The sequence below is a fragment of the Alligator mississippiensis genome, chromosome 5 (assembly GCF_030867095.1).
Source record: "Alligator mississippiensis isolate rAllMis1 chromosome 5, rAllMis1, whole genome shotgun sequence".
Classification (NCBI taxonomy): Eukaryota; Metazoa; Chordata; order Crocodylia; family Alligatoridae; genus Alligator; species Alligator mississippiensis.
The window spans coordinates 167,820,690-167,837,380 of NC_081828.1; the positions used below are offsets into that span (position 1 = coordinate 167,820,690).

A 16,691-nucleotide genomic window follows, 5' to 3' on the forward strand; every position below is an offset into this window, starting at 1 on the left:
CTCATTGGGCTGGGCCTCAGCAGAGTCAACAGCATTCCAAGCCATGGTGACCCTATAGCTCAGCATTATTCCAGATACTCCCTACAAAGATCCATGTGCTAATTATTCCCCTGCTCATGACTGGAACTGAGTATTCTTGTCACAAGTCCTGGGATCCTCCAAAAAATGTATATGCAAGCGAGGCTCAGGACAACCTGGTCTAGTTCCACTGCATGGAGGATTGGGCCACATGAATCATCTGCACCAGGCCAAGAAAGGGAGTGACAGAGGGATTCTGAGTGAGCTGTTTTGGGGCCTGTTTAGTGATGTTTGTCAGACATTTAAGGCTGGTGAAGATACAGGAATCATTGGAAATGGAAAAGAAAGGTGAATATATATTCAGTGTAGTGGTCCACCATGACTCGAAAAAGAGCTGGTGCTGAGGGAGACTGAGTGCAATGGACACAACCATGTATCTTATTCAGATGGGTTTCATTAACCTATCCTTGTGATAGGTTTCTATCAGCATCTCAGCCTTTTGGCTAAGATCAAATGTAACGTATCATTTTTGGCACCAAGGGGAGGATGTCAGGGCTGGCTCTGGCCTTCCCGGTGCCAGCCTGGTCTTGTACCTCCTGGCCCAGTGTCAGTTCCCTGTAGAGGGAACACCTACCCATGGTTTTTAGGCACCAGAAATAAAGGGGTTCCCGTCAGCATATTTGCCCAATATGGGCCATATATTTTATAGTTAGGCTGACCATAAATAAATCTAAGACATCCAGAACATTTATTTGGGACATCTAGGACACCGCCCCATTCCTCCCACGCTCTCACAAGTTGGTGGAAATGGAGGTGTGGTGTACAGGCAGGCAGCAGTGTCTGCATGCCCACCTGCAAGGTGTTCCTGCTACTCTGACTCCCAACCAGACTGTGGCCTGTGCCCCTGCATTTCCAGGATGCCTGTTATAATTTTCAACAGCTGGCCAGGACCAGTCTCTGAAATCTGGGACTGTCCCAGCTAACCAGGACATATGGTCATGCTATTTATAGTCATGCTCAGTGTTGGCTGCATTTAATCAATGCAGGGGTTGGTTTCCATTACTGAGCATATGCTGCTTTTGGCAGCAGTTTAATGATAGTCAATGTATTTAATGATGTTTTCTTGTATGCAAATAGTAATATGAGGAGCTGTTTTCCCCATGCTGATTAAGGGGAAAAAACTAATCTTATATTTGAGTAAATATGGTATTTGGGGTTTACCCTGGTTAGAAGTTAAGGGCAAAGCTCAATTAACTGGCATCACCCTAAGATATTATCTTTGCCTCTATCAGTATCTGTACATGAGTGCTGACAGATCACAGCACAAAACAATCTGGCTTAGCATTTCTATCACAACCTTTGCTTCACAGCTTTCTTTTGGTTTGCTGCAACTTAAGTCAGTCCTCAAAAACCATATTCCACTTTTAAATATTTCTTCCTCAGAAAGCTTTTTTTCAGCATGAATTTATACCCTCTACCGATATATATTTCCTATTATAAATTGTAGCTTACCAGTAGCAGAAAAAAGGAACATTGATTATGTTGAATATTGAACAAGAATGGAATACATAATATGAGCAGTATAATCTTAAAAAGCAATAGAACTTTCTATGCTTTGCAGATCAATTACATGGCTTTGAACCCCTTGTCGTGTTATAATAAATCCTCAATATTGTGAACTACAAACTACATATAAGGATGTGTGTGTGTGTATGTGTATGTGTATGTGTATATATATATATATATATAAAATGTGTATTTTTTTGGTCCATAGTTTTCATAGGAAGCTGGGATACAAATCTTTTTTGTTCAGCTAGTGATGGTGATTAAACTTGCTTATGTGTTCATGAAGAGTCTTAATACATGCATATCCTCTCTTGTTATTTCAAGTTACAACATTGATTGAAAACCCCTGTCAGTCACATTACTCTAAAAAAAAAACAAACAAACTTGCTTCCTGTGCACAGTAGATAACTTTGCAGTTTGGTAAATAAGTTGAATGACTTTATTATCTTGTATCTTTGTTTGCATCTTTTCCTCCTACCCTTCAGCTGTTTTTTTTTTCCTCTTCAGATTGTTTGCCCTTTGAAGCAGAGACGGTCTCCTATTGCCTGTATAGCACTTTGAACATTTTGGATGGTACTGTGCTCTAAATAATTAAAACTTGTACGTAGACATTGGTAACTTTAAAAATTACATTAGGAAATCATTAGCTTGATGGTGGCCAGGACTCTACAAGGCAAATAAGAACACAGTAAATAATATGCTGCTATATGCCATCATTTTTCATAGTTACTGAACAGATGCAAAAACAGAACAAAACAAAGACCCTCTGGAGAGGGTCCAGAGAAGGGCCACTCATATGGTTAAGGGCTTGCAGGCCAAGCCCTACGAGGAGAGACTAGAGAACCTGGATCTTTTTAGCCTCCGCAAGAGAAGGTTGAGAGGCGACCTTGTGGCTGCCTATAAGTTCATCACGGGGGCACAGAAGGGAATTGGTGAGTATTTATTCACCAAGGCGCCCCTGGGGTTACAAGAAATAATGGCCACAAGCTAGCAGAGAGCAGATTTAGACTAGACATTAGGAAGAACTTCTTCACAGTTAGAGTTGCCAAGGTCTGGAATGGGCTCCCAAGGGAGGTGGTGCTCTCCCCTACCCTGGGGGTCTTCAAGAGGAGGTTAGATAGGCATCCAGCTGGGGTCATCTGAACCCAGCACTCTTCACTGCCTATGCAGGGGGTCGGACTCGATGATCTATTGAGGTCCCTTCTGACCCTAAAATCTATGAATCTATGAAAGTCACTTTGGACAATCTGAATCAATTTGTTGCAATCTTGAATTAAGTTTAATACTTATAGAGGTTTTGATCAGAACTAAACAGTTGCATTGTCAACTAAAACTCCATTATAGTAATAATTCTTACCAGTGAGAGCATGTTTCTCCCTTTTGCCCTGGGAAAAATGTTGACAGCCTTGACTACAGCAGAACTAGATTAGTTCTCTGTAAGGGAAGGCAAGATTTGAAAAGCCTATTCAGAATCTGCTGTGTGTATCAATATTTTTTCCCAAGAACATTTTTTCTTGGTTTTAAGCTATGTGCATTCACTTAATTTTGTGTACAAGCGATCTCAAACCACAAATCAAAATTCAGTATAAGGGGTCATGTGCTACCTGATATCCATCTTAGAAATTATTTCCTTTGCATGAATTCTCAGACGATCCATTATTTCAAAACTGGTCTTGTCAAAGCTGTATTAAAACATTTAAGTAACATAAAAATAATTTATTTTACTTGTGAAGATAGAAATGTGAGATTAGAAGCTAAAGCTCTCATGTTCCGAGACAAGGAACCAGTGTGTGTTAAGATATTATGACAAAGATGGTTCTCAACTGGGAAGTGTCATACTTGTATGTAAGGCACTTGACATGGGGCACTTGCTTCTTCCCTCATTAACACGAGACCTGATTAGGTCTCCCAGCCATCAGTGTGCATCCAAGCCAAGGACCCCATGCACTCTCATGGTTAGGAGCCCCATTCAGCTGTGACCAGAGCTCAGCTGCAAGGGCACATCCAAGCCTTTCAAGGCTCCGTTGTGCTTCCCATTCAATTTATGATGCAATGGGTACCAGCCACAAAGTTCTTGTACATTTTTTCTGTAATAACTTTGTGGATTTTTCCATGTTTTATCACACCTTTAACTAAATGAACATGTGGCCGGATTATTACTTATGATAGAGATTACCTGGGTGAACACTACTTAAACGTAACGTCTGTCAGGGGGCTTCAGTGTCAGAATTCTTATATTGTTTCTTAACAAATCTTAAGTTAAAGCTGTTAAGTGACCATTTAAAGACTTATCTTCCTTCCTGCCTAATCCATTTTCTTATTGGTCCCATACTGTGAAAAGTTTAAACAAGCTGTACAGAAACACTATGCTAATGGTGGATCCATGTACAGTACTAACTAACTATTAGAAGAGCTATTTTCTGTTCATCATAACATCACTACTCAAGATCCATTTTTGCAACACATCAAATTCTACCTAAGTGAATTATTAAAAATATATCTGTGAAGCAATTTTAATTTTAACTTCACATATCAGATCTACTCTTAGTTTTGGCCGCTGCTTTAAATCTGCTGATTTCATTGTCTGCTGCCTGCTGCTCATTCTGCTGCTTGACTGGTTCAGCCATCAAAGACTGCAGTGTATATTCTGTATTGTCCTCTGAATCATCCAAAGACTTTTTGATCTGTGGCTCTGATTCCTTTCAAGATTTGCGTCTCAGCCTAAACATGTGGCTTGTGACATTTTACACTGGATCTTCTGACTTCAGGCAAGCTCATCTCTTACTTTACCCCCTTGCCCTTTACCTGGGCCATACTACAATATGAGGAATGTCCTACATCTCCAGTATTTTTTGAAGACTTTCATATCTCTGACCATGAGGAAAATAGATTTCTTCTGGCTGGTCTCGCAGTTGGCTCCTTAAATATAATTCTCTCCACATACTAATGATTCAATCATAGCTACATTGCTAACTCTTTAATTCAGTCCAACTTTCAGTCTCTGACATTAAACTAAGAAGCTGAACCATTAATACAATATGGGCATGTCCACACATGCAAGCACGTGTACTTGCAGCAGCTCAAATAGAAGCAGTGCAAATTTGAGCTGGGGCTTTTTGCCTCATTGCATGTGCTTGGACATGCACTTTGTTGTGGAGCAAATTGTGTACCTGTGCTGTCCCCAGCAGTATAAAAAGCCACCCTGGCAAGTAGCTCAGGGCTACTAACTCTCAGGAGCTTCTGGGGCCCAGCCAATTGGTACCTGGGGACACTACCCCTTGTGCCAGCTGGACTGCTGAAGCAGCCCTGAGAGTTCCCTGCACCCTCCATCCACTGCAGCAGTCTGGCAGTGGGGGCTGCTGCCTGGCTGTGACCTGCTGCACACCTGCCAGACCTGGATGTGGACTGCACAGCCAGTAGAGACATCTGCCCCTCTGGGCCAGCTGCCAGTGGGCTGTGGCTGCAGGGTTGGCCTCTGTGTGGCACTACTGCCACATGTGCCCCCTGCTTAGCCATCTGGGCAGCTATCGCCTGAAAGATGTTCTGAGTGTGGTGACCTGCTTTGAACTGTCAAACCCTGGCCCCATCTGGCCAGGAAGTCAACCACAGCCAGCTGGGTCCAAGATGCCAGCTCTGAGCAGGCAAGGTCCTAGCAGGAATTCTGGTGCTCCCTATTGGAAAACTGAAAAATCCCTGATTAAAAAAAAAAATAAAAAAAATCCCAAAGTCACTCTGTAAAATACCCCCAAATCCATGTTCCTCCAGAAATAAAACAAAAGACCACTATAAAAAGAGAGAGACAGAGACAGCGATCAGTTGGACAATGTTTTATTGATATATCTACAGTGTCAAAGCATATCTCTTATCATCATAATAAAGTGAACTCTAAATACATGTTTCATAAATTCATGAATATATATTTTGCTGCCCTCCCACAGGGGCGATGGCCCCCACACAGGGGTTCCAGCCCCTCAACAGGGGTTCAGCCCCCACACAGGGGTTATGGCCCCCACACAAGGGCTACAGCCCCCCAACAGGGAGTTCAGCCCCCCACACAAGGGGTATGGCCCCCCAACAGGGGATTTGGCCCCCATACAAGGGCTATGCCCCCCCCAGCAGGGGCTAAATGGCCCCCACAGGGGCTACTACCCCCCCTGCAAGGCCCACATGCCCCACCCCAGCCCCCTGATTGTTGCCTCACCTGTCCCCATCCCCTACCAGCTGCTGCAGACCCCCAATGGCTGCCCCATCCCCACTCCCCCAGACCCCCCCAATGGCTGCCCCACCCAGCGTCACCCCCCAACTTGCACCCCCAGGCTCCATGGCTGCCCCCACAACCCCAGGCACTGTCACGTAAAAAAAAAAAAAAAAAACCAGAAGAAAAAGGAAAAAAAAGCCTCTACTTACCTTAACAGCAGGAGTGTGTGGTGGGTGGGGGGAGCGCCAGGGCCTCCTGGCAGAGCCCCCCAGGCAGCAGGGGGCAGCAGGGACCAGGCTGGGGCTGCCTCTCTGCCCAGAAGTGTGCAGGCGGGGCCCCAGTCAGATGGCAGCTCCAACTGCCAGTAAGTGCTGGGGTTGGTTTAAACTATGGGGTGGCAGGGATGGGGGGGATGGGGCCAGCAGGGCAGGGTTTGGGGGGGCCTGAGAGGGGTGCTGGGGGGAGAGACCAGACAGGGAAGTGATTGGTGCTGTAAGGGAGGGAAGGTGGGAAGAGGGGCTGGGCAGGGAAATGTTTTGGGGGGCTGGTGGGGGAAGGGCCAGGCAGGGCAGGGATTGCAGGGGCTGGGAGAGCAGGCAGGGCTGGCAGGAGTCCCCTCCCATAGTCCCCTCCCCCTTCCTCCAGCCCCTCTGACCCCTTATGCACCAGCACTGGAGCCCTGGCGCTGAACACGTGACCTGGTGAGCCATGCATTTCAGCACCAGGGCAAGGGGCCTACCATGGAGACACTCTGGCAGCCAGAGCATCTCTGAGGAGAGACTGGGGCACCTGGACCTCTTCAGTCTCCACAAGAAAAGGTTGAGAGGCTACCTTGTGGCTGCCTATAAATTCATCATGGGGGCGCAGAAAGGAATTGGAGAGGCTCTACTCTGGGGGGGTCACAAGAAATAATGGCCATAAACTATTAGAGAGCAGATTTAGACTGGACATTAGGAGGAACTTGTTCACAGCTAGAGTGGCCAAAATCTGGAATGGTCTCCCAAGGGAGGTTAGATGGGCATCTGGCTGGGGTCATCTGAACCCAGCACTATTTCCTGCCAGGCAGGGGGTCGGACTCGATGATCTATTGAGGTCCCTTCCGACCCTAACATCTATGAATCTATGACCCAGCCTCCGGTTGCCTCAGGGCACAGTCTGGGACCATGCCCTGCCCTGTTTTTTTTTAGTTTCATTTTTTTTTAGATCCCTGGATATCCATTTTTTTGTTCCTGTATGTGCTTCTTGCCCCGCCTCAAAGGGGTTTGAGGCGGGGCAAGAGGCATATGCGCGTTCATCTGGACGTGCCCTGTTAGTCCAAACCTATTCCCATTATAGCCACGACAAAATTCCCAGGAAATCTGTAGCAAAACTCTCTGCCATTGGAATAGGATTAAGCACAGACCCATTGTCCTCACATTAACAAATAACAATATGAGAACTGAAGGTTCTGTATTCTTCTTTAGGTGTTGTCATTAACACCTGAAACAGTTTAAGGAATGTAGCAATTTGCTTTGCTTTTAGGAATAGGGTAGTGCTATCTTTACCCTAACACAGCATTGTACTTGTACATTATATTGGTCTCAATCTCTGGTATCTTTTTCTTGGTACTTTGCCTCCCTGAAAGTTCAGAATAAACTTTCATTAAAGTTTAGTTCACCCACCATCTGTTTTGCAGCCAAAAATAAATATTAATTTTCTGGGAATTTAAAGATAATTTTAAGACTAGACTGTTTTCTGCAGATTACTGGGAAATATAAAGAATCACAAATACATTTTAAAATCTTTACAATTACAATGAAGACTCTCACATAAATGCTGTGAAAGTGCTGTCTGATTCCTGAGTTCAAATACGAAGTGAACAGAATAAATAACAAATGAGCACACTTCCGGCTATAAGCACAGCTATGTTTCTGTAATCAGTTCCTAACATGCTCATCAGCATGTTAAAACAAATGTGGTTGAGATGAGTCAATAAGCAGTAGCATGCTCATGAAAAAAACATGTTTTTGCTTACACATCACATTGACCAATCATGCTTGGATCAGTGCATTCTGGGGAAATCTGGGAAACTGCATGATGCTGCTTCAGCAGGGGACATATTTAGAAAGGATGTGCATACAGAGTAGCTCCAACACTGTTGGGACCGCATTTTCTGTAGCCTTTAGTTGGTGAGGCATGTTCTTAAAATTTCTTGTGTTGTGTGGAAGGGGAGCGGAGCCCCTTGTGTTCATCCTACAGAACCTACAAAATTTGCAGTTCCTTAGTATGTTAATTGAATGAATACAGATTTGCCCTAAATTATCCCTAAGCCTAGATTGTGTTTTACTTGCATTCCTAAAACATGCTCTTTTATATCACAAGATATCCCCTCCCTCTCTTCTCTCTCCTGCTCCCTGAGACCGAGAGCTTTCGTGAATGCTTGGTTCCAGTGGTATACAACAGAAAGGCAGCTGACAATATCCTGGGCATACAACATAAACCACTATGTGGGATCAAATGTGGCATAAGTAGTGACTAAATGATATAATTATTGTTAAAATAATTTATCTGTGAGAGATCATAAAGGCTCCCCAAAGGCAGTTATTCTATCTTAGGCAAATGTGCATTACAACATTTTTAAATGTAGGTTTTCAAAACTTGTAAGTTTTCACTTACTGCTTCTTACTTTTGAAAATAGTATTAACCCCATACTTTCTCAAATAGATATGTGTAAATTGCAGTCAATGATTTATGGCAAATACCTGTAATTTCCTACTTACTGACTCCTTTTGAAAACGTGCATGACAGCTCAAATTTAGTGTCATCAAATTCAAGGGATAGAGTGTAGCCCTTATTTTTCACTCACTTAAAATATTGGATTTTTTTTACAACACATTACAAATGCAATCCTCTGCATGAAGAGGAAGTTGATTTTCAGGAATCTTTGGGATTTAGTGGTCTTGTGGCCAGTAGACTTCATCGTGAGAAAGCCTGACTTACTGAGAAGAATCAAGAGGGTATGCAAGTAATACTAGGAAGAAAGAACAAAGAATACCCTTTCTGTACCCCCTTCCAATCCAAGAACAAATTAAGTGATGGTGTGGTCTCTTGGATAGATTAGGCACCCACTGAGTCTGTTCTATACATGTGCAGCAAGGCTGCTTTGATGCGTTGTAATTAGTGCATGTTGGAGCAGACTCAGTACATCATTACTAGTTATACATACATACTGTATAATATATGTCTATTTAGTGGCCACATTTCCTGTAATTACCATACTCCAAGACCCCAGCATCTTGTGTATCAGCATCCCCACACTGAAAAATGGTGGCAGGGGCACTTTAAGTAAAGCTCATTCAACAAGTTTTAGTTAAAATGCTCACATTGCCATTTTTCATTGCAGGGACACTGATACATGAGGTTCTAGGTGCTTTAATTAAAGTGGCTCTTTTACTGGCAGACAGCACAGTTAAGAGAAAAAACTGGGATTTTATACACATGTTCCAGGAGTGGAGGTGCTTTTAATTAAAGCTGCTCTAATTAAGGTGCCCCCCACTCCAGGAGTATGTGTATAAATTCCCGGTCTTTCTCTTAACTGTGCTATCTGCTAATAACACCTCCCCTTCTCCCCTCCCCCCCAACTCCCTACCACAGGGATTATTTCAAGACTTGATGTTTACCACCCTAGTTAAGAAGTCTTCTAGATAACCTCTTTGCTGGCTGCCAGGACAGGTTTGGCATAGCAGCAACAACGTGCACCATTTGAAAAGCCTTTAGCTAAGGGGCACTCCTCAGCTGCTGGATCCAACACTTATGTCTGAGACATCAAACAGTCATTCTGACTTGAAAAAATGGATGCTTGGCACAACATTTCAAGTCATTTCATCCCCATACTCAACTGTTTTTTCTTCTCTGAAGAGTGTTATTAGATGTATGGGTAAAAAGTGATGAATAACGCGTGAATTATTATTTTATACAAGATAATAGAAGAAAAAAATCCTATCCCTTATCCACTTTCTTCAGAAGGCAATTTCCATAGTAAACAGCATCTTACCTTTAGATATGTTGGGGCTTAAAACTTACATAGGATCCAGCCAGCCACTGTGAAGGTGTTGAGACCTAACAAAGTTATAAATGAAATGTACTTTCTGGAGCAATCTAATGGTTGTCTCCTATAAATAGCATGGTCATGTAGGTACTTAAATATCTATCTTAAAGGGATTCCCAATCATGGAGCACTCTATTATTCTCTTTTCTTTATTATTTACCCAATAGTGTTTATCCTATACTTATTTCAGTGAGAACTGCTTTATTTTTCAGTCTATTTATTATACATAATTATACATACATATAATATATAACTATTTAGTGGCCACATTTCCTGTAAAATATTTCCTGAAACACATCCTTACTGTAGAACCATAGAAAAACAGGGTTCGAAGGGATCTAAGAAGGTTACCTAGTCCAACCCCTTGTGTAAACCATCCAGGCCAAGTGCTCGTCTAACTTGCGTTTAAAAACTCCCTCTGGAGATTCCACAGCCCCTATAGATACTATGCATTTACTGTGGTTGCCAGTGTTTTCAGTGAATTTAATTATCAAATCCATGACCATTAAGTGAATAAAGAACATCCATTAAGTGAATAAGGGAGATTTTAGTAAAAGATACAGGAAAAAAAAGATTAGATTTGCCATCTTTCCTAAGAGCATCTCTTTGACCTGATGATCTTAAACATATTCCAAACATCTTCTCTAAAGTAGTTCTGCTCATCAGTTCTTATAACAATGATTGCTCACCAGCAATCCATTTATAAAATTGCATGATACTTTAGAGCAAAAGTAGAATAGTACAGTTCAGCAAATAGGCTAGAGTACATCAGTAAGTTATCTGTTTGCTCCTCTCATGGTTCTTTTACCCTGGGAGAATTTCATTGTCATAAACAACCTTTTTTTTTAATCCAATAGGGGACAATAATGGAGTTTATGTGAAGGATGCAAGCATATTTTACAGTCAAGCCCATTTGAGGAGCTAGGAATGAATGTAAATGCCTAGTAATTACTCTTTGCATAATGTGCTTTTGGAATATTTTTCTTTTCTCTGAGGCTTATTGTCAGTGCTAAACCCACCCATTAGAACAAGAACAGAGTTTTTATTAAAAAAGAAAGGCAAGCTCTTTCTTGAAATTATTATAGATATAGTTGGGGTCAGAAGCTGAATTACAATGAACATAATAAACAGATGATCACATACCAGGCCAGAGCCCTAATGTTTCACTTACTTTGGAAATTTTCTGCTTTGCAGGGATCTTAGTTGCATTAGATTTTTTTTGGTGGGCTGGGGGGCAGGAGGAGGGATGGGGGGAGTAGAGCTGGCAGAGAGTCAAAACACTTGCTGCGGAACCAGTGTTCATGAAGGCCACAGAACTGTATTTTTTTTCAAGATTATACCATAGAACAATTAGATTTACAAAGTACCTATTAATATCAAAATGTGCAATGATTAATAGCATCTGGAAGGAGCTCTCCTCTCATGCAACATAGCGAATTTGGAGCTTCCATCAGATAAATTTCTGTTAGGTCTCAAAATAAAGGACTCTGTTCACCTTAGTTTCCAGAACTTCTAAACTTAGGATTCCCTTCCTCAGAAGAGTGTCCAGACTTCATATTATCTACTAGTGCTTTCAACTAATGGCCATGATGTTTGCAATTTTAAACCTTTTGCCAGGCCCTGGCTGGTAGTACAAAGGCTAGGTTAAAGTTTGGGGGTTGTGATTTGAACTCCCCCTGAGAAAACTGGGAAAAATATCCTTCACTGGGGGTCCTGAAATAACAACTTCCCCACTCACAAGAAATGTATTATCAAACTGATATTTGGGATGTTTTAATAGTTGGGATGTTTGACTGTTGTGGTGTTTGACATGGTTTTGTTGCTCTCCTTTCCCTTTCATAAACTTTTATTTTCTAACACACCTATTCTTAAGTAAGCCAACTAATAAAGCACTATGCCTGTGCAAAGTGACTAGTATTCACTTTGGATACAGCCGACTGGGGGGACAGTGCTTCAATTCAGTGATTCGAATCACTGTCCCAAATCGATTTGGCTGAATCTGATTCGGAGACTCAGCTCCTACCGAATCTCTGAATCAGCCAGGCCCATGCCCCCAAGCCCGGCAATGGCTGCCCTGCCCACCCCAGCTCCCGACTCTTTTGGGAAAAAAAGCCCTGGGACAGCAGGTACTGACGGGTGGGGGGCGATCCCTACTGCCCCACACTGAATGGGGGGCTCTGCATGAGCCCCTGACCCCCCCCCCACTCCCCCAGACCCTTCCATGGGTGCCCTGCCTGGGCCAGCTTCTGCCCTTTAAGAAACAAAAAAAATGAGAAAAGCCCCGCACTCACCATTCCTGCCAGCAGCGGGTGATCCCAGGTGCCCTGCACATGGGGGGCTCTGCACAAGCCCCCTGAAGTCCCAGGCTGCTGCAAGAACAGTGAGTCCTGGGCTTTTCTCATTTGTTTTTTCTTAAAGGGCTGGAGCTGGCTGGGCGGGACACCCGTTGGGAAGCTGGGGGAGCAAGGGGGGGTAGAGGGGCTCATGCAGAGCCCCCCCATGCAGCATGGGGCAGTGGGGGGCAGCAGGGATCACCCCCCCACCCAGCAGCACCTGGTGAGCACTGGGGCTTTTCTTTAAAGCACTGGGTGCTGGGGCAGGTGGGGAAGCCATGTGGGGGAGAGGCTGGGAGAGTGGTTCCCCCATGGTCCCCTCCCCCAGCTGCCTCTTCCCTGCCCCTAGTACTTACCAGCTCTAAGTCTTCTTTTCTGAAGATTCGGAGAGCTTTGAATAAAATTCAGATCTTTAAATTGGTCCCCAGATTCGATTCAGATTCAGAGATTCAGCCACCGAATCGGGATGAATCTCCTCTGAATCAAATCACCACCCAAAGCGTCGCACAGCCCTATAAAACACCCTTGGTCTTTCAGTTTCAGTCCTTATCTGAAACTCCCCTACCCCTAGGAGTTGCTACTTAACCCAGTCCAGTAGGGAAGGAATTTCCCTCTGAATGAATCCCTCAAGAGATCATGTTGTTGGCTACTATCTCAGGGTTGCCCTGAGATGCCTGTTGGTATCACCACCACTCAGAGCCAAAGATTGCTCCCTGCTGCTGCTCAGGATCTTCACCACCTCTCAGGAAGCACCACTCAGAAGCACCCCTCTGAGATCACACTGCCTGAAGATGCTGCAGCTCCTTGTCAGGTTGCCAGAGCAACCTTACATTTTCAGGTCCTCATTTGCCCAGCAGCAGCTCAAGTAGGTCCATTTCTTCATATCCCATGCTGCTTGTTTTGATCTTAAACTGAATAGTATAGTCCTAGGACCCTAGCATATAATTAAAACTTATAGTTCCCTTTTTTTTTTATCTGCAGGAAAATGTGTTGTGTTGTATGTTATGGTGCATTACACCATCTGAACCCCCCTTTTCAAAATCCTAGATCCACCCATGAACAGGCTCATAACCTTTTGAACTGGCATGCCAGATGAAATTATGCAAATTTTAGACCACACAGTAGAACAAAGTTCTTTTATCAGACCACATGACCAAACATATATATAAGCAGAGTTGCACAATTAACTAGCACTCATTTTGTCCTCTGTCACTAAGTAAACAAGTAGACATTAACCCAGCTGAATGGCAAAAGTATTGCTAATTTTTGCTGTATTATGATAAGGTGCGTGATTTTTGGTGGCTTTTTTCTTAAAGCTTTCAACTTTTAAAACAGTAACTGTAGACAAAATTAATATTAAAAAAGAAAATTTAAGGAACTCACGGTGGTAGAGGAAAGCGTCTATGTGGAAGCTCAAAAGATTCATAAACCAGTGAACAAATTTAACAGAATGCCAGACTAGTATTTTTAAGTCTTGGGATCTTTGTGCCTGGTCCATGATTTTTTATGAGATTTCTTTTTCTCCCCTTGCACTGAAAATTCATTTTGCTACTTTTTACATTCAGGAATAATTCATTTAGCATATTGGTGAGTATGTATATACAATGGATATTGCTGCTGTTAATTTTAACTGAAAGGCACTTAGAAACTGGTAGTAGATGTCACTGTAAAACTGATGCTAGCCAGATTGATAACCCTAAGTAAAAATTCATCATTTCACCCCAGAAATATGAAATTTGTTCTAGTGCTTATTTAGAGACTTAAGAAGATTTGTACAGATGCTTAGGAAGATTCATGTAGATGAACATGTAATTAACAAAAATTATTAGTTTGTATGGACCTTTCAGAAATGGTGGCCCACAATATTTAAAGGTGAAAATTATGAAGGACACGTTCTGGCACGTAATGTATGTGAACAGACCCTTTTGGTTGTCACCTGCTGGATAAAGTTGCATCTTTTCAGCGTTCTCATCATTTTTATTGTTCCTCTCTAGACTCTTCTCATGTTGTCTGCATTGTTCTTAGAATGCAATGCCCAAGACTTACACTGTATTTGCATGACACTGTACTTTAAATGAGCAGCCTTAAAGCCTATTCATCCAGGGTGAATAGATTGGAAAAATCACTTTACCGAGTCTAAATTTGTATTAACAAGCAAAAACAAAAGCTAATACAATTAGTCTTTTATGAATTTTAAATTATCTTAAAACTGGACAAGATTGTGTTTCTGTGGTTGGGTTTTCTTAATATTCTTCTTTGCTTGCTGTGCCCTTATGTTTCAATCCTTATCCTACAACAAATGTTGTAACACTGTTAAAGCATTGGCATGCTCGTAGACACAGCACTATTACAAAATGCAGCTAATATTATGGAGCAAGTTTATACTATTCCACAGACAAATGCAAAGCTAATTTATCACTTTCACATACAGCACTTCAAGCACTCTCTCTGTTCACCTTCCTGCAGTTTCTTTACAGCCTTAGCTCTTAGGTTGGTTAGCATTTTAATTACTTATGAACAAGTTGGTTAATTGGACTGAAAATGCTTAACCATTACAAGCAGTTTTTAGATATGGTGCATTGTCTCTTGAATACTTGATAATTCTGAATCTTGTAGGAAGGCCAAAGTACCTACTGTTTATCTGGAGCAGTGTTGCAAAGATCTGATCTTTAAAAGAAGTTCTCTTAATTGGACACACATGATATACACAAGGTGCAGTGCTGTGATAAGACAGGAGTTTGCCATCTGCAAGGTGAATATATTACTTCTTTATGTTCTGTCATGATTATATTGCTATCCTTCCATTAGCTGATGATTTTATGCAGTTCTTATTCCTTTCTTTTAAACTTGGTTGGTGTTCTTAAGTAGAACTCCATGCAATTTTCTGGAGAAGTGCAATCTCTTTGTACTCTACATAAATGCATTTTGAATAAAATAAACACAAGCATGTCATTTATGGAAGGCTGGTTAGAGATAAACTAGGGTAATCTAGCTGAAATGGGGACTGAAATGTATTTGTACTTAATATACATTTATTTTTCTGGGTATCTAGCTAAAGCTTGGAAACTCTAAATCAGACTTAATCTGCAATAAACAGCACAGAAGTTTTCATGTGCTGAATCTGTCTCTGCCAGCTGGCATTGCTATCAAGTATATAATGCTCAGGGTTTTAGAATCCACAGACAAACTGTTCAACTGCACTGTCTCTTCTCTATACTGTAATCAAGTATCTATTCAACAATATACTAGCAAGAAATACAGATGCAAAAGGCCAAGATCCTATTCCGCTTATTAGATGTCTAAGCCCACACTAACACATGGCCAAAAAATACACATCATTCCTCAGGAGAACAATCTTGCTCAGAGCTGCAGAAGGTCATAGCTTGCCCATTCTAATTATGGTCAACCTTATACATCTCCAAAGCATGCAGGGAGTCACTAACAGCCAGGCAGTAGCAAATGGTACACATGTCTGGAGGAGAGGGGAATGCAGGGCTGCACAATACCTACTTCCATCATCTTAGGGTAGGAGGGAAAAGGAAGGCAGCCCACTGACCTTATGCCAAATTATCTAGTGGCTAGGACAGTTGCCCAGAAGTTGGAAGGTTACTCCAACCCTAAACGATCTGAACTCACATCTCCCACTTCTGAGGAAAGTGCTCTAACTACTAAGCTATGGGCTAGGGAATGGAATGGTACATGGAGGATAACACTATGTTCATTCAATTTTTAGCATGGGTTTCTTTATTCAAGTCATATTTTAATGAAAGCATAATCTTGAATTTATTTTGCTTTACCAAGAGATCTATGGGGAAAAAAGGTCTCTTGCTAAAATCTCTGAAAAATCTCTGAAAAAAAGATTGTTCACTTCATGAATATAATGATATAAAAACATTTAGGTTTTATATTCCTACATGTTCTTTCATTATTGTTTCAGATGTGCAGTTTTGGCAGTCAGAAATGGCATCTTTTTAGTTTGTATGAAATTTGACAAAACTCAGGAAAATAAAATGCAAATGTGTTCAGAGGAAATTTGTCGACATCTCTCTCACCCATGTAACCTGAGTATTGTGAATTCACACTGCCAAATGTCAGATCTTTTAAACCACAGAAAGAGTTTGCATTGTAAATTTTCAAATCTATCACATTCTATGGATTTTTTTAATCAATAAAAAAATAGGGGGTGGGGCATCGTTTTCCTACAAGATCTGTTTTATCTTTTAAATCTGTTTTTCCTGTGAATAGCCATAAGCTAGTAAGAAATCGTGTCTGATATATGTATTTCACCCTATATTGGTGTCTGGCTACCGTTCATGATGAGTAATTCAGAATGAATATATAATTAACCTATATATTTTTAGTATGTTAGGGAGGAAATAAAATGAAGAAATAGGTCTTCCCCCACTGGAAATTACTGATGCTTTCTCAAATCTGCTATATCTTTGTTATGTTTTTGGGCACAGTTTAGATAAAATGAGAGTGTGAAGCC

General features: G+C 41.9%; 1 protein-coding gene across 1 annotated transcript in view; it reads left to right on the plus strand.

Annotated features, from left to right (window-relative positions):
* THSD7A (thrombospondin type 1 domain containing 7A) overlaps positions 1-16,691 on the plus strand; it is a 432,531-nt gene that overhangs the window by 186,276 nt on the left and 229,564 nt on the right. Inside the window, exon 3 of the mRNA XM_059728968.1 lies at positions 2,092-2,157. Within this exon, the coding sequence (XP_059584951.1) occupies positions 2,092-2,157 (66 nt within the window). The remainder of the gene's footprint in view (positions 1-2,091; positions 2,158-16,691) is intronic.